General features: G+C 45.9%; 2 protein-coding genes across 3 annotated transcripts in view; both read right to left on the reverse strand.

Moving 5' to 3' along the window:
- The window catches only part of CHCHD6 (coiled-coil-helix-coiled-coil-helix domain containing 6), a 109,962-nt gene extending 106,138 nt beyond the window's left edge, over positions 1–3,824 (reverse strand). For both annotated transcript variants that reach the window (XM_071549710.1, XM_071549709.1), the window contains exons 1-4: positions 3,645–3,824; positions 1,990–2,119; positions 999–1,053; positions 17–143 (exon numbers count right to left, since the gene is read on the reverse strand). In XM_071549710.1, coding sequence (XP_071405811.1) covers positions 17–143; positions 999–1,053; positions 1,990–2,119; positions 3,645–3,821 — 489 coding nt within the window. In that variant the 5' untranslated portion in view covers positions 3,822–3,824. The remainder of the gene's footprint in view (positions 1–16; positions 144–998; positions 1,054–1,989; positions 2,120–3,644) is intronic.
- Positions 3,825–6,112: 2,288 nt separating this feature from the next.
- On the reverse strand, positions 6,113–23,530 carry TPRA1 (transmembrane protein adipocyte associated 1). The gene is made up of 11 exons (XM_071550476.1): positions 23,365–23,530; positions 18,986–19,188; positions 18,702–18,834; positions 16,295–16,381; positions 14,646–14,718; positions 13,609–13,688; positions 12,369–12,479; positions 11,885–11,945; positions 10,713–10,815; positions 10,013–10,093; positions 6,113–8,975 (listed from the first exon to the last, which is right to left on the reverse strand). Exons 2-11 carry the CDS (start codon positions 19,162–19,164, stop codon positions 8,741–8,743), a joined length of 1,143 nt encoding a protein of 380 aa, XP_071406577.1. The 5' UTR covers positions 19,165–19,188; positions 23,365–23,530; the 3' UTR covers positions 6,113–8,740.
- Between the last annotated feature and the right edge of the window lie 11 nt (positions 23,531–23,541).

Consider the following 23,541-nt stretch of genomic DNA (forward strand, 5'->3'; position numbering starts at 1 on the left):
AGGCTTTGCTACTCACCAGCTGGGCTGCTCTCTGCCTCTCCTCGTTAATGCTGTTCCTTTCCCTGGCCTCACTGGCTGCCTCCCTTTCCCTTTTGGCCAGCCGGAGCAACTCCTCTTGGACCAGCGCCTGTTCTTGCTCATACCTGTGTGAGCACGAAAGGCAGAGAGAAGGTGATCAGAACTTCTGGCAACAGGATTGTGGCTTAGCATGGACTGCCCCTGCCTATAGCCAAAACACAAATGCATAATCTATTTGACAAAGTCTGCTCACAACCCCTTTATTACCAGCAGGAATTCAAAAGCCCAACAAACTTTAAACACGACCTGTGAGTACAACTTTGGCACCAACTGCAGACATAGCACCATGTAAAGCTATCCTTCAGTTATCTTTAGGCTTATTAAGTACTTAACTATCACCTGAAAACAGTAAGAATAGAAAGTAGGTAGCTAGACAAATTGATGCTGTTTTGGAAACAAGGGACATACAGCAATGGACACTTTCTCTCATCCTATCACTTGTTACCTGGGAGAAGAAAATGAGCCCCATTTAACTCCTTTCAGGTAGCTGTAGAGAGCAATTAGGTTCCCCCATCCTCCTTTTCTCCAGGCTAAACATCCCCAGCACCCTCACCCACTCCTCATCAGACTTGTGCTCCAGCCCCTTCTCCAGCTCCCTTGCCCTCCTCTGGACACACTCCAGCACCTCAATGTGTGTCTTGTCACGTGGGGCCCAAAATACAATCCATGATTTAAGGTGTGGCCTCATCAGTGCCGACTGGAGGGGGACAATCACTGCCCTGGTCCTGCTGGTCACCTCATTTCTGATACAAGCCAGGATATCATTGGCCTTCTTGGCCACCTGGACACACACTGGCTCATGTTCAGTTGCTGTCAAGCATATGCTCATCACACTCAGACTGAAGTAAAACACATTATGTACACATATATAAATTTCAAAAGGAGCTAAACTATTGTCCTTTTCAAGAACTTCATCTCACCTCCTGTACAGTTCCTGCTCTGCAGCAGAGTCACTTGACATTGGTGGATGGATTCCTAGAAAGAAGAACAGAAACCTGTGACAGCTACAGTACAAAACAGTTCTTCATCACATCATAAATTATTTTAGGACAATTTCATATTATCCATCAAGACAAAAAAGAAGTCAAGAAAATGTAAGTTTGATGGGTAAGAGTTTGAATTTATGAAACAGACACCAACAGCATCATCCTCAACCAGGCACACTGAATAAGGTGTGCTACAGAATCTACTAGGTAAGAATATTAACTCCTCAAACCCTGAAACACAAGCATGGGTTTAGACCTACTTTCCATTTCCTCTAGTTCCATTAAATCTTCCCCTTGACCACTTGCTTTCCTTGTAATTACAGGGAATCCCACAAGTGGAGATGAAATTTCAGAAGGAGTTCAGGCTGTCCATGAGGCTAATCTACATTCAGGAAAGACGTAGGTTAACAGCAAACTAATCCCTAAAAGCAAAGGACTGGTTCTCTAACTTCATGTTACTATGGATGCCTTAAACAAATCCACCCTGCTAATATGTATCAACAAACCATATTTGAGAACCAATAGAAATCAAATAGTTTTCTGACCTGTAAAGAAAGACAAGTTCAGAAACCAAGTTTTCATCATGCCCTTAGCCAGCTGTACTTATAGAGACTACCCTTCCCTGTGAGCTTCTTTCCTAAGAATAAAAAGCAGCATCTCCCCCACTCTTCCACGATACACTCCTGGTGCATGCAGTGCATGCAAGGGAGACAACAAGGCAGCTTACCAGGAATGAAAGATAAATTTCTGCCTTGCTTATTGCATGTTCATCTGAAATCCTAGAAATGCTTACAAAGTGATACAGGCTAATCAAAGAGCTCATCTCACAATGAGACAGTACTGAGAAACACAGGCATGCTCCATAACACACAATGGCAAGCACTACTGAGAGCTGTGTCAAAACAATCAGCAGACCCAAGGGTACCTGTGGATTTGGCCTTCCCTCCTGCAGCCAGTGAAGATGGAGCTGTGCCATCGGATGCACGGGGAGATCTCTGGTTGTCCCTTTTGCTTTGAGAGGATTCTTTCATTCGGTTCACTACATCTTCAGTGAGCTGAAATATGTATGTGGGTAAGATGTTAACCAGCTTAGCTCTTGGTGTATATTTCACTGTGAACACTCCCTATTTGTTAGTACCCACATTACAACAAAACTACCACATTTAAAAAAAAACCAAAAACATTTCCTATCAGTGATAAAGCCTCCAATCTATTGCCTGACCCTAAAGACTTCACTAGGCCATGACAATCTCCCACAAACACTATTGAAGGTGGAAAGAACCAGTAAACAAGTCAGTTCTTTGCACAGGGACAATTTACCAGGGAAGGAAATTAATTAAATGGGTTCATAAGTCCACCTAGCCATATTTCTTCTTCTTCCCCCAAGCTTGCTAACCCAGGTCAGCATGGCAGAAATACTGCAAACCATATGGTAGAGAACAGCCACGCAACCCTCCCACTCCCATAAGGGTGCAAATGTTTTTGCAATCTCAACCTCATTGTCATCCACTGACTTCGGTTCAAGACCATGAAAAAGAAAGAAAAGTTGAAGTTTCTGCCAATTCAGTCCAAAGGGCTTCTCACAGCACTGTTAATACTGACCCCTTCCTCCTCCCAAGTTCAGAAGTTCTGGCTCCAGAACAAAATGGAGCAGGGCTGCTTCCCCCTCCCCAGGCTGGTCACAAGAGATATTTTCAGTTATGCTACTGCTACCCGCCTGAACGGCATTTTAAACATCTTCATTTTACCTTATTATCATGCCCAATTCCCGATTTTAAAGGCACAAATTCATGCCTATATCCTACAAAGAGAAATCAGGCAAAGACAACTTTACCTCCCTCAAACACTTTAACAAAGAGATAGGCACAATTTTAGCTAACTTTAGTCAAGTAATCAGTCAGAATGGGATAAAAAATAAGCCACAGCAAAAGACTCTCTGCAAGCTCACTTCAGGCAGACCTTAGGGAAAAGACACATAAAAGCATCAAGAAACAACAGCAATGAAAATTATGGTAATATTAGAAAAAACCCACCCAAATAAGCAAAGTCCTAATGAGGAAAGCAAACATTCCTTAGTGATATCCCCACCACTCTCGAGGGCTTGTTTCCGCGACACACACATGTCAATTTTCAAGCCTCCCCCTGACCCCCACCCCGGACACCGCACTGTTCGCACAGTCCATTCCCAGCCTGTTCGGCCAGCGGGGCTTTGCCAAGACTCCTGGTACATTACAAGGGCAGAGCTGTCTCCTCCTGGACGCCCTCAGAGCCGGGCAGCGTCTTTAGCATCAAACTGCTTACAAAGTACAAGGCAGGGGCAAAACGAGGGCAGGAGGGCTGAGAGCACAGCTCGGAAGGGCAAGGGCTGGGGTGTCCCCGCTCCTCAACAGCCATGCCCAGGCCCCCAGCCCTCCTTCCCACCACTCTCCAGTCGCTCCATCACCTCTCCAACTCCCTACTCATCCAGCCTTCCAGGTTTTCCTGCCCTGCTCCTTGCTGGCTTCCCCCACCCGCCCCTTCCAGCCCCGCACCTACTCCCGGCCCGACCTGTCCCCAGCCCAGCTCTCTGCCCCGCCTCACCCTGATGCCCTGCAGCACGCGGACTTGGTCTCGCTCGTCCAACCCGAAGGTGACCCTCCTGCCGCCGTGGCTGCTCTCGCTGCTGCCCATCCCGGCCGGGGTCGCCTCTGCCCCGCTCGCAGCAGCTGCCAAGAGCGCCCGTGCCCCGCGCCGCCTGCCAACATGCCCGCTCCCCATTGGCGACGGCCGCGGGGCGGCCAATGGCGCGGCGCGGTGCTTGCGGCCGCGCGCGGTGCACGCTGGGGGGTGTAGTCCGTGCCGAGGGACGCGCCGGGAGCCGCCGGGATTCCCTTCCCTCCCGGTGTGCCTGCCCTCCCTCTGCAGCGCCCTCGGAGCGAGCATGACATCAAACCGCCCGGAAAACCTCCAGGAAAACCTCCAGGACCAGGCTCCCAGCTCGCGGGCTTTCTGCACTGGGTCCAAATTACTGAAGGATGAAAACCAGACCACGTGTAGCCACACGGAAGACAAGCCTCGTGTCAGGGAGGATTCACGCGCTCATGAGCCCCGTGGATGTGCGAGGCAATTCCCCCTCGGCAGCACTGGGACAAAACACCATCCTCAACAGAACCAGGGGAGGGAATCCCTCATCCACAGGCTACTTCTCTCCATAGTCCTCGACGGAGCTCACCACCACATCATCCTACCTCACATTTCTCTGGTGATTAAAACCAAAATACAGTCTAGAAGTTCTCGTCAGTTTCACAGCAGCTGCTGTGGGGACAGAATTCCCCTCTGCTCCATTCAGCGACCCTGCTCCAGCAAGACACCTACCGGCTGTGCCACTTCCTGCCGTGCCAGGCACACGTGTGGGTCCTGCAAAGGTCAGGACATTGCTGACACCGTCCCCACAGCCAGACATGGCCAATCCCCAGCCCAAACCAAAGGAATAAGGAGATAATGTAACACACAAGCAGCTGGACCAAGAAATAACAACTTTGGAGCATTTTCTCTAGACAAGCTTCCTGCATTCTCAGAAACACAGACCAGTCAACCAAGCCTTGGTATCAACACAGCTACTTATCTACTCAAAACACTACTTATATACTCCTTAGCAGTGCATGGTAGCAGTTTTAACTGTGTAATGCTTATTCTTCACTGCAATGAATGTGGCAACCACAGCCTTGCCTTAGCATGGGACTCTGGCCAGCATTGAGGGAGTATTTGGGACTCTTTGCCCCCCAAGATATCCAGAGCATGTTCCTGCAAGCAGGGGGTATTTCTGTTATTTATGTATAACCTTTTATTCTGGGGACTTGGCCCATTGTTTGAGTTCTCAATTCAAGGGCACTGTGTGGTGGTACCATCAGTTGTTTGCACCACATAAACACAGCACACAGCCAGTCAAGAGCAAAGGTGTGGCTGAAGCCCCTCCCAGAACACAATCACCTGCCTCCTGTTCATCTGTGATCTGTCACCTGCTCCCTTCATTTGATGGCACTCAGCTTTTGTACTGAAAAAGCCCATCCTTATCCACCTCCTTTGTCCTCTCAGGGACCTGCACCACTGCTCTTCCAGGCTGCTGAGTTCTCAGCCATGTAATTACTCCTCCAGAAGTCTTTCCATAACTTTGATCATTCCTGCCATCCTTCCTTAGGGCATTTTCAGGTGTAACTCCAGCCAGGTGGTAGGCATCATCTGCAAAGATCTAGGGGGAAGAACAGGCAAAGGCAAACAGAACTGCCCACCACACCTGCAGCCATGCCTTCCTGTGATCTCCAGGAGCCCAAGGATGCCCAACAGAAACCATGACCTGTGGGACACTGATGGGAAAACAGCCATGATAATGGTGGAGGAGCTGTGCTGTAACTTAAATGCCTTTCCACCTGCACAGGAGCAGAGGATCCCATCCAAGTTAACTCCAGCGGTAGCACCTCCGAAGGCAATTCTCCCACAGCTTTCTGCAGGGAACCTGGAAGGAGCTCCAAAAGGTCTTACTGTACAAAGGCATGACCCAATTCCCAAGGCAGAGATGAAGCTCACCTGTACAGGCAGCAAAAGAGAACCTGAGGGGTACTGACCACTGTCAGCACACCGAGCTGTCATGAAACCACAGAACCACATTCTCCCAGAAGCCAGATAATGTCCTGACACACAGGGTTTATTTCAAAGCCCAGAATAAGAAATAAGCAAGAGTCATTTCCAACTTCCACATAAGCCTTTACCCAAGCAACAAAGAAAAATTTCCTATAGCAAAGGCCCCAATGCCAGACATGCTCAGAACAGCAAAATCTAGTTACTGGGGAGTCAAAGGTTTCACTGACAATTATTCAAATCTGGAGACCACTCTCTGCACAGTCATCAGCTGGCCTAGTAATAGCCTTCCAAGAAGGAAAAATCCATCTCTGACAAAAGGATATCATGTTATTCCATTATTATCTTCAATAATTGTTCAGGACTTTTTTAAAAAACCTCCAAGTTATTTTTTCACCATAGTATGTCTCATTTGAGAAATAAAGTATGACCACTTATGCCAAACTTAATTTTATTTTACAAACAAAAATATACATTTATTCTATATTTTCTCTCTTTTTACCACCCACCCACACATAATACACTTCTACTTAAGAACCACTTTGAAAATGGCCCAAAGCTATATATATGTACATAAATTTACAATAGGAGGAAGGTCAGTCCATGACCTAGTGCAGAAGCTCCTCAGCAGCAGAACATAGGACACTCCAGAAATACTGGAGTCCTGTCAGCAAAGGACAGGATGGATGTGTAGACCACCTCCACAGATGATCTCTCAGCACTGAATTCAGCTGGTAAAAAGACAAATTCATAACCTGCTCTTCACATCACCAAGGAGGGCAGCTAAGTCCCCTCAAGACAGGACGTTGAGAGTCAGCAAAATCTCCTCAGGATGAAAAAGCAGTTGCTCCTTTGTTTCCCAACTGCTATGAGACCTCTTAGCCATGTCCAAGGCCCACAAGCTTCAGGGAAGCTTCACAGGTTTCCCCACCCTTTCTATGGAACAGCAGCTCAGGTTCAGTGTTGTAAGCAGCATTAGGAACAGCAGCAGGGCAGTTCAGGCACCACATCCATCCCTTTTAGAGCAAGCAGTCCAGCATGGCTCAGGCCGACTGACCGCAGTGACAGAGGAGCATGGAACACCTCCCTAACATGCAAAGGGCTGCCTTGGCCAGTTCCTTGTCCAGCCCTTCACAGTCATTGCATGGAAGGGAAACATGAAAGGCTGTAACTCACAGGAGACAACTCCACTCACACACAGACAAGTGGAAGCCTTTTTTCCTCCAAAGTAAAATAAAAAGCAGGAGAGGGGGGAGCATTGTTTGTTTTCAAGGTGCCAGTGCTACTTTAGAGGCCTATAGGGCAAGGTCCACAGGCAGACAGAGAAGATGCATTGCACATTAACAAAGATAAGTAAAGGGCCTGCATAGTTTTAGCAACCAATATGAACTTCTTGTTCTTCCCCATGTTTTCTTTCCCTGTGGTGGGAATACCTGGTAGCAAATATTTTCCTCTACCTGCTCATGATCCAAACTAACATCTCCACACTGCACCCTGCATGACAATTTTCCAGGAACTCTTACCTCAATATTCTTCAGGAACAACAGTAAGTTGGGGCAAGAGATTCACAACATTTCAAATTCTTTCTACCACCTCTAGAGGAAAGTCGCTATTGCTTATAGCAGATCTACATCTACCTGGAGGACTCTTGGTAGGAAAGCACCACTAAAGCCAGAGGAATACACATCTTCACCCTTGGAGAGCACAACGTGTCCCAGAAACCAGACTGATGCAGCTTTAAGATGAACAGTCCCTGGATTGAAACACACCATGTCTTGAAACTGCATGCCAGACAGCCCAGACCACAGTTCCATTTCCAGCATGGAAGAGGTTAAGAAGTTCCAAATAGTTTTTAAATGAACCACTCTTCACATGCACATAAATATTTTCAACATACTGGGCCATAAAACTTTCTCAGACCAGCAGAAGTCTGGGGTTCTGCAACATCAGAGGACACTGCCAAGAGAAACATATCCATCTACCACTTTTCTCCCACCACAGCACACCAGCCAGCTTGAAACTAGCACACTTAAGGTGTTTGAGAGTTTCCAGTCACTGAATACTGACAGCTTGGACTCATCATGGGCTTCTGCTCTGCCTCAAGCACCTGAACATCTCTGGAGCCTTCATCTGCAGAGTCAGCTTCCTCCTTCCCAGCACTCTTCAAGCCCCTGCCAGAGCCACGAGGCAGGGTGGAAAATGCACCTATCTCACAGGTTTTATTCTTGATTCAGTGTTGTTACTTAGATTTTCCTGTGAGCTCAAACACACAGCACTACAGCCTCTATAGACCATTTCACAGCTCCTTCAGCTCAGCTAGACAGCAGGAGTGTCTGTACTTCCACCTCCCTACTGTTCCATCACTTCACATCCATGGTGTGAGCTACCAGCCTCCCCCAAATGCTCCCTGGGCACAGGGAACAGTGCATTCCTCTTCATACCTCTCTTTCCCCACACACTCAGAACACTCCTTTTAACCATTAGCAACTCCAATTCACTATTTTCATCAGTCTTAACTGCAACCAAGGGTGAGCCCCAGTGACCAGCTTCCCTCTTCAGACACTGTTATCACCACCTACACTGTTGCATTATGGCAGGACACAGGCAGCTATGCTGCTTGGAAAAGCCCAGGAAGACCGTCTTTGGTTTCAACCACCAAATTCTTTCTATATATGTACAATATAGCAGTCAAATCAACACCCTCATCCCTAAACACCATTCTCCTAATTAGCAGACAAGTGCTTTCAGTCACTGAAAAGGAATATGTGACAGTCAGGGCTGTCTTCTGGATCATATTCACATCTGGAGCACAGAAGATCAAGGAAGATAAGTGTTTATAGGTGTATGAACAAAACTGTTCTCGGGTAGTAACAGAAAATGTTCTTTCCAAAAGGGTTTGGGCTGTCAACTTAGTTCCAGAATAGGTTTTGGAAATCCTAATGAAACGAAGAAAGCCATGGCATATAGCCAAAGACAGATTTCCAGTGGACATCCTAACAGCTGTGGTACCAGGGAGTTTGGAAGGAAAGGAATGAGGCATCATGTGCAGCAGGTGCCCTGCCTCAGGCATTGATGGCTTTCCAGCGGTCACTGTCTATGCTGTTGATACTGCCCACATGGTATGGCATGGAGGCCACATCATCCAGGTAGGCTGTGGTGTCAATCTGAGTGCTTGAGTAGAACCCAGAATCCATTCCTTCCTTCTTGGCAACAGCATAAGGGTGGGGTAGGTGCACATCCACATCCTCAGGTTCATCCACCTGACACTTGTAGGAGAAAAGGATCTTCGGTTCAGACCTGGAGCGATTAAAGATTTAAAATGCACATTTAAGCAATGTGGTATCACAGCCACCTATCCTTAATTGAAACTCAGCAGCATTAAGAAATTGTGTATTCAGACCCTAAACACTCTTCACACGAGTTTTCAGTCTAGAAATTTATAGCACAGTAATTCCAATAAGGCACTGCTAAATGAAGCTTTGGATGAAGACTTTAGAGAAATAAAAAGGGTAGAATCCTGACTCTAATGTGGGAAAAGTGTCCCCATCTTTGGGAGTTTTGAATTACTGAGGGCAACAGCATCCAAACACCACTGACAGCAACAGGAGTCAGAACAGGAACCACTTCAAGTTCCATCTGTGCACCTCAGAAAAGCCAAAATACAAACACTTTTGAATCAGCAGTTTCCACCTCTAACTGCAGAAACTGTTCCCTTTTAATTTCAAAAGGAAGTATAGGCACATTTTTCATTTTAAAAATACTTTATCTTCTTAGTTATTTTTAAATCCTGACGTTTCATGCTTACAGGCAAGAAAAGCCCGCATCAAACCACTCGGGTTTTCCTACCAAGGTGCATCTCCTCCGAGTGGCCACACGGCGGCAACCCCGGCCCGGGAATCGCCCTTCCTAGGGCTTTTCCCTGGTGATTCTTGGGGCCATCAGAGACCCTTCAGCCGAAATGTTACCTAACCCCCAGATTCTTTCTACAAAACTATCCCAAAACCCACTCAAAAGACCATTAAACGTTTCAGGACTCAATCCCTCACTAAACATTTAGCCACCAACTTCAGCAAGAAAAACTTTCTGCTACAGGGGATGCTGAGGCTGAAGAAATGTGTGAGAGGAATACAGCCATCATCTGTAAACAAATGAGCCTTGGATAGAAGTGAGCAGCCCCAAGTCACACAAGATAATCTCTTCAAGGGTAGAAATTAAAACTGGTTCTCTAACTGGCATTCTAGTCACTGTCTTTATTGTACAGATGGAGAGAACTTGAGTGCAAAACAATTAAAGGACAGTATATAACCTCTAAACTCCTGTTCCTGGCTACTCACCCAAAGAAGCCTTTCAGGAATGCCACATAGATGAGAGGAGCAAAGAAGCTGAAGTAAAGGAAAGTGGTAGCATCAACACAGCTGTCAACAGGAAAAGGAACATAAAGGGATTTACTATTCAAGCATAACACAGCTGGGTTAACACCAGCCACATCCCCCCAGAATGAATCAATTTCCCTCCAAAGTGTCCAGAGGACAAGTAAAGTCTTGTGCTAAACAAATTTAAACTGAGGCAAAGTACCAGACATTGTCATCAACATCTGCCACTGCTCCTAAACACTCAGATGGAATCTTGACAAAACTGAAGGTCTGACCAAGAGCAGTTTCAGTGCTCCCAGTTTTGCAGACTTGACACTGATTCCTATAGAACAAGACCCCAGATATGAGTAAGGGTGTCTCCATAATTCTAGCAAACAGACTATTTCCTCCCTTAATACCTATTAAACATGAGCCAATGGCCAGATATCAGTGGATACAAACTTACTGTCACCACCTGGAGACCACTGCAGCACATGCAGCTCCACAACCTCCCCACTGAGTTTCCTGACCACTTGGAGGTGTTTTGGCACAAAACAGAACCACCAGGTTTATTCCTTCTTAGGAACACAGCACAGGTTTGTTTTCCTGGGAGAGGCAGTGTAGGACACTCAAATGCAACATAAGACACAGGGCTGCAGAACTTGTCCCCTAGCATACATACCACAGTCCTTCTATGATATCCACACAGAGGAGGGCACTGCCCAGGCCCTGAACCAAGTTCAGCAGTGCCAGGATGCCAGCATAAATATAAAAACTCTTCCTGGCTGTGGGGAAGACATGGACACAGATGAAGGTCAACCTCAAACATCAGACCAGTGCAAATCTGTTTGACGGAGATGCCAAACCCAAAAGAAGCATCTTACCACCTTGTCTCTCTAAGAACTCCTGAAGAATTAAGACTGTATTTTCCTGTCCTGTGTTGGCAGGATTGATGGTGATATAATGGACTAAGCCATACCTTCCTGCATGTGTATACACACACACAAGATGGGTTTTGAAAACATATGGTTATGGTAACACATGCAAAGATTTAATTGGCAAGCATCTGGAACAAGTGTCAGTCACATAATTGAATGCAAGAAAAACAAACAAAAAAACCAGCTGAACCAGAAGTTGTACCTTTTCAACATACAATACTAATTAAACTGCTCAGAAGACCCCAACACAAGCAGCAGGGCATGCTGGACACCAGGTAGATCAGGCCCAGGACCTGTGCCTACAGCATGTGACATACATATCCGCTCCCTCTGGGAACCCACACATAGATGTCAACACTAGTTAGAAAGAAAAGAGCTTAATGTAAACACCTTACTAACAGCGTCTCTCTGAAATCAAAAGCTGCAGATATTCTGCAACAACAAAAACAAAACAAATAAGGAAAAAACCTACAATCTTAATAAAGTAAAAGCTCAGATAAAAATTATTGAGTAGCTCCCATTTAGCTTTTCCTTCCCAAGGGATGACCAGCATGCACACTAACATCATGCATGCACTTCAAATGAAGCTGTTATTGAGAAGCAATTTCTTCACTCTCTCAGAAGATCATATATTTGCATTACACTTGTATCATTAACTGAGCAGTAGGTCTTGTTTTCTTTATGCAGTTGTTTAGCTACTGAAGTAGCAGTATAATTGCTCTTACTCTGCTCTCCAAAAGGCAAAACATACTACTTTTTCCAGAGATAAGTTATCAGTCCTTTGCCATGTTATCTGTACCCTGAGACAGTGAAATGCAACTGCAGGCCAAACACGTATAGGAACCTCTTACTCACATCTATCCTTTATCCTGGCACTGTCTCCATCTATATGATGGAAAACACTACAGTTACTTACAGGGCAAAGAAATCCGGTCTTTCAGAGGAGTTTTTGGAAGAATCACCACCAAGGAATAGACCTGTTGAGACAAAAGAACTAACAGTTCCAAGGCTGCTTGGCAACTGAACTCAACGATCTTTGCAGGGATGGTGTGTGGTATCATGCACTCCCTACATATCTTGGGGCAGAGGCATAAATCCCCTGGTCTCAAACCCACTGCAGGTGTAAAGGCCCCAAAACCCACCCCCATCAGCACAAAACTGCTGGTCACTGAGAAACTAGGAAGGGAAGAACATCTGAGTTCAGCTGGAATTCAGCTGTCCCAGCTTACACCACTCTCACTGCACCTTTATTGCTTCAGCTTCCCTGCCACATGAGAAGCATCAGTGCTGCACTGTGTGAGGCAGGAGGGGGACTAGAGCATTACTGTACACAAATCATCCTCCTGCTCCACTTAGAAAATACAAAGCCACTATTAGAGTGCATAACACATTCTCAGTACCAGAAAGAAGAAACAGGAGCTGGCAAGCCAGAAGTGTCTCCCTCCATGGCCATAGATATTGAAGTCTTCTGCTGAGAGGTGGGCATCAGGGTACAGGATTTCCAGGGTGCCCTAGGAGAGAAGTGGCACCAACACAATTCTGTTACAGTACCCTGACTGAAATGCGTGTCTGGACAAGGGATACTGTGTTTAAAGAAGTTCAGACAACAGCTGGCCTGTCCTCCAAGACCCAACTGTTGCCCTGCTTAGATCAAGTTAAGCTCACACAGAAGAGGAAGACACGGAAGACAAGAAAGAAGTGAGGGTTAAAAAATGGCAGGAATCTGCATCTGAAAGAAACTGGTATCAGTGACATTCCAGAAGAGAGACTGAATAGACAGGGCATGCAAGCACTTGTCTGTCTGAAACAGATTGAAAGCTCTATTTCCATCTCTAGAGGAGACCCTTGTGCTGAAACATCCAGAATACAGACAACTTGGGAAAGCACACCCGTCTCATTCACCTGAATTTCTGAAAATGGTAGGAACAGAAGCTACCACACAGATAGTGGAAAAAAAAGCTTGCAAGCACTACTGAACTCAGATATAGCTCAAACACTTGATATTTAATGAGGCTCCTCCAGCTTTATCATGTGGTAATGATCAGCTCACTGCCTCTGCAGGCAAGAGCTGGTCACAGAACAAAGATTTGTGTGTTATTCTGGCACTGCCCTGAGCACAGAGACACAGGCCTGACCACTGACAAACAGAAGAATAAACCCAGACACAGATTGCATTGTTCAGAGACATGAAGACATGGCTAATAAACTGAGCTAGCAAGCCAGCTGCTATTTGGAAAAGCAGCAAGAGCTCTCAGGTCTCAGAGTGCAGTAGATAAGAGGCTACTGCAGTGCCCTTACCTGGCAAGCATACCTTGGATTTCTCCACATAGTTTTCATGGCCCTTGAGCCTAAATTCAGAACTTGTGGCTCAGGTGTGGAAAACCCCATTCCTGTTCCAAGATTCACTAAACAAGGCAATCCACATAAACCTCATTTCTTCACCCTGGCTGAGCTATTCATGCCGTGAAGAGGACAAGCGGATGCTATCTGCTTATACATTGCCACAAGCACTCAGTCTTCCTCCAAGACCTCATCCAAAGAGCAAAGCTGCTGCTTCCAGACAGGAGTCACATACTGAACTGCCTACTCTTCAAAGTCCCTCTTTTGCAAAGACTAATTCTTCTGTTTCAAAGTACTCACCTGGGTGACAGAATATGCCAGAGACAGCACAGTGGTAATTGTCAGTACACGTTTCACACTCGACTTGCTTTCCAGGTGACCTGTAATTAAGGAATACAGAAGTGATTCAGGATGTAACACTAGCACTGGTTAAAATCAGTTCAGAAAAAATACAGGAAAATACCTGTATTTGCAGAAATATTCAAGGGAAGGTTAACACTCAACCCTGTTTGGAGAGTTGAGCCTTTTACAGACAAAACTGCTACTTATAAACCAACAGATTTTAACTTGCTTTCCTTCTGTCCACACTAATAGAGAGAAAACAACTAAGTCCTTCTGCTTGAGTTACAAAAAAAAATCCAGGAATGACACCAGTATCATGTACACTGAGATATTGTAAAGCTTCTTAGGAAAAAGTTGATGGGAATCTGTGTTAGAGAAATCTGTATTGCAATATGCTGGAACAGGCAATCCCCAGAAGTTCCTTCCAAGCTAAAGCACTCTGAGCCCTCAAAAGATGAAAACGTTACTGCTCAGGGGTCCCACTGCCAGTAACACTTTCCAATCCCTCTCCTCTACCTCTGACCCACGGGAAGTGGCATTTTTAGTTACACAACTGAAAGAAGTAGAATTACAGCTTGGAAGTACAGTTAAAACATTTGAATGAAGCCAGGACAAAATCAAACCAACCAAGAATGCGATAGAGGGGATAGATGGGCCCCCAAAGGAACGATCTTAAACAAAATGGGGTTGAAGCAAAGATCAGAATGTTGATCTTGGCATAAGACTTCTTTACCTAAGCTGTGCACTTCTTCACTACATGCATGCAGGACAAACACAGCACATACAAATCCTTTAATCACACAAGTCATAGATCTGTAAATATAATCAGGCTTTCAGCCACTTCTAAGGGAAATTCCCCATTCTGTCCTTTGTATTTATTTTAGAGCTTCTTCACTTCATAGAATTAGCATCTCCATGAGCTTATAGATACAGCCTCTGTGGAAAGAAAGGGAATAGAAAACATTCAAAGCATTCAAAAACCTCCTGACACGTACCAAAGGCAAGGCCTAGAATCACCACACTCAGTTCGATCGCCAGAAGGAAGAACCTTGTGATCTCCCACAGGATCTGAGGGACAACAGAAACCAGACAAACATGATTAGATGGAGCCAGGAACCAGTTTGAAGTTAATACAGCAAAACTCCAGGGGATGGCAGCCTCTGAATGGAGCAGGTCACTTCCACAGGCCCTACTCATGCTTTGTAGGGATACTGATCCCATGCCTGTTCCAAGCCCTGTTCATGCCTGTGAAACAGAACAGTTGTGTGCAGGGAAGCAAAGAGCATATCATATCTACAGAGAGAGGAAGGGGCCCTGGTTTACCCCAGCTGAGGATCTGTCACTTGCCTCAGGTGTGTTCTTTCTGATGTGCTCCCAAGGAGCACAAACCCATGATGACTTCAGAAATATAATATTAAACAGGGGCAGTTCTTAAAGCAGTAAATATGCCTGAACAAACTCTGTATTCTTCCCTTTAACAACGCTACTAATTCTTAAACCTAAAGCAAATTAAATCCTACAGCACTCCTTCTTCCAGTTTCTCATTTTCAGTCTCATGTTTTATTTGGTAAAGTAAGACCAATAAAACAGCAGGTGAGGCAACTTTCAAGGGAGTCATGCAATAAAACAGTGCCAAACCTAGAAGCAGAATGCAGATTCTGCCTTATTAATCCTTTTCCTCTGAACATCGAACAGTACTCTCTATTGAAGACCTATAATACTTTAAGAGACTTGTGATGAGACACTTCTCATCTCAGCAAATACTGTGTGTATATAGGAGAGAACACAAAAGAAACATAATGGACAGGATAGAACAAGTGTTTACAGGAAACATTCAGAGCATCTGTCTTGCCACATGACTTCCCAGGAAGGTGCACTTAGCAACACCAGAGCTGAAAAGCACCTTTCCACCACTTCTTCATTATTCAATGGACCTACATCTGTTCAATGAAGGTGAATGAAAATGCTACAAACAGCCAGCCACTCACCTCAAGCAGCACATCACAATGCTTTGACAAGTAACATTAAAGGGAAAAGCAAGAGAACCACAGTGTTCCCAGAGAATAAAGCCAGAAGACCTGTAGTCTCTGGATGGCTCCTCCTTCCCTAACAGCTAAAGGACTGGAGGGGTTTTTGGTTTAAGTGATATTCTGCTAAAAGTCAAATGTCTACAAAGGAACAGCACAAAGATATTTCCTGTTTTCTAAGAGTTCACCCTGTGCTCAGTCTCTGCAGGGACGTTCAGGTGTCAGTCTCAAAAGGGAATTAGGTTTTATTTGCATTCAATACAAAAAATTGAAACATTCTCAAAGAATCAGTTGAATAATGCAAGAGTAACAAGGGTCAGGTCTTGCCTATCCACTAAAGGTATGTGAACATCTTGCAAAGCAGAATCATTTCATCCCTGCAACAGGAAACTTGGGCTGTCACTATTTGTCTATCTATTTTAGGAAATCCATTGTTTTACAGCCCCGGATGTTGTGATGACTTAGATCCAGCAATCAGAACAGGATTCCATAGTACACATAGCCATGAATGCTCAAAAAACACATTCTTCTCATATGGAAGTAAGCAGGAAGCCATAGCAGATTGCTGTGATCAGAACTGCACATGGCAGAGCCTCTAAAGTCCGTGTTGCACCTACCTTGTCAGCAACTGTGGCAGCATCAGAGGCACTCACAGTCATGGAGACAACAGCACGGGCAATACCAACTAGAGCCACCACAAATACCTGCAAAAAAGATAACAAAAGTGAGCTCATGTCAAAAGGCACATATGCAGTAGTGACCAGAAACCCTTCTGGAATACCATTTCCAGGTCAGCTCTCCAGCCTGATAACATGTACCAAGAAGTTCCTGGAGCAGCCGATAGTCAGTTTCCTGAAAAAGACTCCTCAGACCTGCTAGATATAGGAGTGCTGACTTAGAATTTAGGAAGGAACAAATTGCTTCAACTGTCAGACTAAGGTCTGAAGAGTTCTCATCCAGTCCTTACAACCGCCTCTTTACAAACAGTCTTCCCACCCTTCAGTCCATTGGGGCAGGAGAGGAGAAAAAAAAAAAACCAAAAAAAAAAAAAAAAAACAAAACAAAAAACACAAACAAAAAACACACACACAAAAAAAAAAAACCAAAACCCAAACAATCCAGCAAAAAACATATCCCTCCAAATCTCAAGATCGAATGGTTGGTATGTCTGGCTAAACCAATCACATCAGATAAAAGGCACTGAATACCAGCTACCACACATCAGATCTGTGACTAAACCAAAACCTGCAGTTCTCTCATTCCACACTAACAATACTCAGGAATGAAGAGGAAAGGTCACCTGCAGCCAATAGCTTAAAAACATCTTACCCTGCTGCACTGTGCAACACAGAAATACCCAGGTCACCTCATATACCACTTAATCATGACAGCTCAGCAAGGCTCATTCGCCAACCCCTGTGCTGTCACAACCATACTGTGCAACTAAGAGCCCAGTTGGATATATCTACCCTCTGGTGTGCAGACTTACCCTCCAAGAAAAATTCTCTGAGTCACAGGCTGATCCTAACTATGCAGGTATGAGACAGCTACGTCCTATCAGAGAACCAAGAGTCCAAGCTGATCCTAAGGTGGCTAAAGAATGGAAATGACCAATAAATCACTTACAGCTGAGTATCTTCTTCTTAGTGGAAGAAGGGATGGAAATGGCAGGAAAGAAGAATACAATGGCAATCTCTCCTGAGGTGGAAAACACTATGACAAAGAACTTCAAAAAAGAATCCCTCAATGTAATGGTGTTCTAGAGCAGCAACAACTCATTGGAGAGGAATACACACCCTTTTTGTTTCTTCTCCAAACAGGTGGAGACTCTCCCTAATCTGTTAACTTCACATTAATCACTGACTCCACAGGAAAGCATTCTTTCAGAACATGCCAAAGCCAACGGAAAGGAAATCCTCACAGAATGTACTTCCATCCTCATTTCCCAATAACATACTCTAGAAGATCAAAATGAATGAAAACATTTTCCTGTGTGCTGGGTTTGGCTGGGAGAAAGTGAATTGCCTGCCCAGTATCTGGTATGGGACTGTGTTTTGGATTTGTGGTGGAAACTGTGTTGATAACACAGGGATGTTTTTGTTACTGCTGAGCAGCACTTACAGTGTCAGCCTCTCAACCCACCTCACCAGCAAGTTGGCAGGGGGTGCACAAGAAGTTCAGAGGGGACAGCTGGCACAGCTGACCCCAACTGACCCAAGGGACATCCCACACCACAGAGCATCATGCTCAGCACATAAAGGTCAGAAGAAGGAGACCTTCAGAGTTAATGGTGTTTGTCTTCCCCAGCAATCATTACATGTGATGGAGTCTGGCATTCCTGGGGATGGCTGAACATCTGCCTGCCCATGGAAGTGGTGAAAGAATGCCTTTTTTTTCCTTTCCCTGTGGACATGGTTTTTGCTCTACTTATTACACTGTCTTTATTTCAACCCATGAGTTTTCTCTCTTTTACTCTTCTGATTCTCTCCCATGTCCCACCAGAGGGAAGTGAGTGGCTGCCTGGGGCTGAGCTGCTGGCTGGGGTTAAAACACAACTGGTTGCTTCAGCACTTTCTGTTTCTCACTCTGTTTTCTACAGAAGATGACTAAGCTTTTCAGCAGCTTCACACAAATTATTCTCTACTGTTTCACTACCTCAGTGAAAAGCTGAGTTAGCTTCCCTTGTTACTGCAAGGAGCAAGGAAAGCATAAGACACTGGATTCCAAGAAGACAAGGCAACAAAGGAAGAAAAAGGAAAAGAAAAAAAAAAATCACTATGGAGAACAAAATCCACTTCAATCCAGCAGATATGATCCCAGAATCTATTAAAAGATCTATTCAAAGCTGAATTCAAGCAGTGGGGAAAAAACCCCAAACCCTGTGTTTACTTCTTCTAGTAGACCTTCAACAAAAACCAGATTTTATCCCTTCAAGAGTTTGATTAGGCTCTCGTTAGTGATATTGTTCACGAGTGGTAATAAAAAGCAGCACTCATCAATCCAAAGGCCCAGAATGGTACTCACCAGCATGTAGAATGTAGTGAAGATTGGGCTGGAAGTGACACGAATTTTGGCCCTGGCAGAGGGCAGCTTCCAGAGAAGAAACATAAAGAAAAGCACATTGGGAACCAGCAGCAGAAGATCCCAGTAGCGAACTCTGCAACAAATAAATAAAAGAGGTTTTCTTTCTGTTCTTCAGCCTCTAGAAGGGAAGGCACCAACCCCAGTCACCTCTCAACCGAACTCTGAGAAACAAAGCTCTTTCCCTTGACCCAGGGTCAGACTGTGGTCCCATTTCCTCAACTCACCTGGACTTCCCAATGTCCTCATAGAGCAACAACAGGCACTTGTGTGGCACAGTGATGTTCGTGTCGTTGATCGCTTGCGGTGTCATTGGGGACAGAGTTGTCACATTACCCAATGCTGTCACAGGGGCACTTGTATGTGTGATGTTGTCAGACACTGAGAATCTCATCACAGACATCATGGACTGGAAGATCCTGTCTTCCCTCTGGTCCAGGTCAAACACAGGCAAAACAACCACAGCAGAGACAAAATGCAACATCAAATCAGTTGTGAGTCAGAGCTAAAAAGACACATCCTTGATATCAGGCCCCTGCACAACTGTTTCCTGCTTGGTGCAACAAATGATCATCATCTGAAAGATTGTATTACACAATAAAATGGCCACCTGCTCTTACTCTGCACGCAGCCAATAGGGTAGAGAGTGTGAAACCACTACATTGTATCAGAGTAACAAGCACATTCAAAATGGTATAATAGGATGTTGGGTTAAATTTTGTGATTCTTTGAGCTTTTGCAGATTCCTAGAAGGAATCAGGACTTAGAAGCAATACATGACATCATCAGATAGAGACAGAAACCCTGATTTACCAGGACACTCATTTTTCTAGCTCCCAAGACCAACAAGTTACAGTCAATTATTTGCATTCAATTACTGCAAAGAAAAGATGAAGGCCCCTACCAAAAACCTGTTACTGTTACCAACTCTGCAGTCTAAGAGCAGGGTGATCAACCCATACTTCCACCTAAAGGGACTGTACAGAGTCTATCTTTTAAACTCAACGCTGGCAAAAAACAAATTCAACATTTTTTTTCCTAAGTTTCCACAAGACACCAGAACTATTCTGACTTTGAGCAGAGCAGTGAGGCTGGGGAAAGACAGCAACTAAAATCCGCATTAGTGCAAAGTTCTTCAGCTTCTTTACGTCCACCATTCTCAATTGAATTGCCCTTCTCAGACACAGATCAGCATTGTCACCAGTAGTTTACAAACCCAGACCCAGATGCAGCCCTACCTAATGGGTTTTCTGGGCCCAGACTCTCAGAACCCTGTGGTAGGAACTGGAAGATTCTGATGTCACTGTGCTCTGCTCTTTTGCTTGCCCTGCCTTACACCTCTCCTGCCTCTCAGAAAGATGATAAGGCAGAACCTCCCATTCCCCTGATAAAACAATTTTGTATGGCCTCCCCAAGAGAACATTCACAACTTTTCCACCATCTGTCCATGCCCCAAGGCCCTACACTGCTGTGACATCCTGTCCCTCCTGAAGTGAAACTGCTCTGTCATCCATAAAATTCCATGGGCTTCATGCCTGTGCCAGTGGCAGAAACCACCCCAGCAGCAGCTCATCCCTGTTGGTTCTCAGCTCATCCCTGTTGGTTCTGCAGTTGCCCTGAAAGCTTAAGTGGACTCTGGCACACAGCACTTTAGATCAGTCTTTAGTATATACTAGAGTTTTGGCCTGGTTTACCTTAGTAAGCCTGCTCCTGATTCAACATATCACTTGGTGCAAATCTCTGTTTTCCCCACTCTAAAGAAGGAACCCTCACTCTTAAGCTACTTGAGTAGCTACCAGCTGATACAAACATGGTCCAACCACCTCTCTTGGCAATCCCCAAGTGATCACAGACAACACACAGATTCAAAAGTCTCTGCCAGCCAACACCTTAGAGATGCACATTGCCAGGGTCAGCACTCCAGCACTTGGTGTGCTCTAACTAATCCTCGACTTTTCTCAAAAAAATTCTCCCTGTTTAACTTCAGCCCTGGCTTGCATGGTGAAAACTGACAGCCCCTGTGACAGGGCTCAGCAGGTATTTTCCCTCAGAGGTTTGGGTGACTCACGGGTGACTCACAGGTTGGAAGGAATCAGCACAGCCCTGTGTCATCTGCTGAGCTTTCAGAGTTCAGTAGCACCTTCCCCACAAATTGCTTGAGACTGTCAGTCACAGGCTCTTGTTTCTCTTCAGAGGCTGAGACTCCTCCCAGGTTTTCTAAGGAGCAAGAGGACCATCCCACCCTCAGCCAACAAACCCTCCCTTTGGTTCACCCTTGATGGTCACTGAGCTGGGATTTTCTTTCACAACTGCCCTGTGCTCTGCTGCACAAGAGACATCATAGTAAATAAACACAGACCTGAAAGAATCAGCTTTGTACCAAGATGGCAAAACCTGGGCCAAAAAATCCTAGTTCAAGTAGGAGTTCCAGCAAACAACCTTCACATACCAGACTTATTTCTAGAAATGTCCTCTCTTCCCTCCAGCTTCTCACTTCTCTGAATTGACACTGCTGAGAAGGAATTCCTCTAACAAATTTTGCTCCATTCTCTCCCTCTGAAAAACCACTACATCTCAGTAACAGCAAAGGCAAGTATGTTCACATTTGTCAACACAGAAAAATTTCTACCCAGCTTTTTAAAAAGTTGGAAAAATGTAGAGAAAAAACCCACAGGCCATGGGCACAATAACATCAACTGTGAACCCTCACGACCTCCTAATATCTCTTTTGGGACAAACAATTCCATCTGGCTGTCACAATGAAAAGAGCTCAAGTATAAAGCTGCAGGAGATTTACATTAGAAAAACAAGTTCTTATGAAAAGAACAAACAGTGTCCATTATTTTTCCCTAGAACCCACCACTATCACACAACAGCAGCGAGCTGCTGATAAGGAGAGGAGTTGGCCACACGTAACAGAAGTCCAGTCACGAGGTTTCAAAGGGCAAAGAAGAATCAAGCTCACCTCTGAGCCAGGCTGCTCACTACAGCCTGGTACTTGTATTCTTCCTCCCCATGTGAAGTGTACACAAAGGAGAGTAACAGAACATCCAACATGATAGGAGAGGGCAGCCAGGGTCATCAGCCAGACAGGACAGAGGTTGTGCTTTTCTTATAGCCAGGGTGTGGAGAACTGGCCCATTCCTGGTCCAAATCACCAGGAAAAATCCCACAGTAACAGGACCAGGAATGGATGGCAACAATCCAGCTGGGGTTCACCATGCCCAGCAACACTGTTCCTTACAGCACACAGTCCTTGGCCTGCCTAGTCCTAAATAAATCCAGGCAGCTGAGCACACCCAAGAGCTCACTCAGCACACCTGGCCCCCACAGGGCTGCCCCCTTCAGCCAGCCCAGCTCACACAACGGGGGCAAAATCACCCAGAGCTGCTCAAAGAGAAACACTGCTGAAGTTGCTGTCTTCCCTTCTCATCCAGCAGGCAGTTCTACATAACAGAAAACAAAATAAAATGTTTTTATTACATTCCAGCCAAAGTCAGACTGACTTGGCTGGGGCTGATTCCTCAGTCCAGGCCCTGAACAAGCTACATTTGGACCAAGAACACCCCCATGACTTGTGTGCTGCTGTGACAGAGTGCTGGGGAAGGATCCACGGCACCTTCAGGGAAACGTTAACTCACCAATGGATGCTTCTTGATTCATGTCACCATAACAGTATTAGAGCTCTGTGAAATTCAGACCTCACATCCCTGGTAAGTCTCTCTGCTCTCAAAGTTCACCCACAAAAAGGCAGATTATGCACTGCCAGACTTTCAGCTCTAATAAAACAATTGAAACTTTTTTCCTTCAGCAAACAACATCAGAAAGTCCTGTAAGTGGAGAGCATGCTGGTGTTAGGACTGCCCCTTACAACACTCTATTTGTGCAATAAAAACTGCACTGACCAGATCTCTGCTTAAATACAACTGTTACTTCAATAATTTAAAATGCTTTCAGAAAACTCCAAAGCACTAACAGAAAAAAAAAGCTTTTTTTATTATTTGTTTCTTTTCCTTTTTAACACGATTCCTCAACCATCATCACTCTTGGTCACAACAGCTGCATTTTGCATTGCATCCTCAGAAGTCACAAGAGAGGAATTTCCCCCCAGAGACGGAGCGTCCCTTTTCACCCAGTTTTGTCTCACATCTCGTTCTGAAATAAGCTCAAAAGAAAAAGAAACTGCAGCACTAAAAACAACCGGATAAAAACACCAAAAGCAGAAGTACCGACAAGCCAAAAGCCTCACGCAGATAACGCCGACCCAGGGGGTGGATTTCAGAAACGCATCTCCTGGGCTTTTGCTGTTTTGGTTCCCCGGGAAGGCAGCGAGACATGGAACACCGCGGCCCCTCCGCTCCGGGCTGGCGAGGCCGCGCTGCCCGTCCCGGGGCTGCCCGAGGGAGCAGGGCCGGGGCTCAGCGGCGGCCACTCTGCACTCCTCGGTCACCCTCGCACCCCCTCGGCCAGGGCACAGCTGCCCCCGCGGCTCCCGCCGTGGGGCTGCTCGGGGAGGCCCCGGGGGGTCGCGGCCCCGCTCCGAAGCACGCTGGGGTCTGTCCCTGCCCGCCACCCCTCCCGCCAGCCCCGCTATCCCCGCTCGTACCCGGCCGGCGCCGCCGCCGCTCAGTCCCGGGGCCTCGGCCCCGCCATCCGAGACCCGGCCCTGCCGTTTCCCTCAGCCGGGGAGCGTCGCCGAAGATCGCCCCGAGCACAGCGCGCCGGAGCCAGGCGGGGACGCGGCCGCAGAGACGGAGCTCATCGGCCGAGCCCCGTGCGCACA

The sequence above is a fragment of the Pithys albifrons genome, chromosome 3, assembly GCF_047495875.1.
Source record: "Pithys albifrons albifrons isolate INPA30051 chromosome 3, PitAlb_v1, whole genome shotgun sequence".
Lineage (NCBI taxonomy): Eukaryota > Metazoa > Chordata > Aves > Passeriformes > Thamnophilidae > Pithys > Pithys albifrons.

What these genes read in the sequence shown, in the direction of transcription:
- TPRA1 (XM_071550476.1), bottom strand. Translation starts at nt 19,164, where the DNA reads ATGATGTCTGTGATGAGATTCTCAGTGTCTGACAACATCACACATACA. An exon ending in GAGGACATTGGGAAGTCCAG is followed by an intron (nt 18,835 to 18,985) that starts GTGAGTTGAGGA and finishes TATTTGTTGCAG; the next exon opens with AGTTCGCTACTGGGATCTTC. An exon ending in TTCCTGAAAGGCTTCTTTGG is followed by an intron (nt 8,976 to 10,012) that starts GTGAGTAGCCAG and finishes TAATCGCTCCAG; the next exon opens with GTCTGAACCGAAGATCCTTT.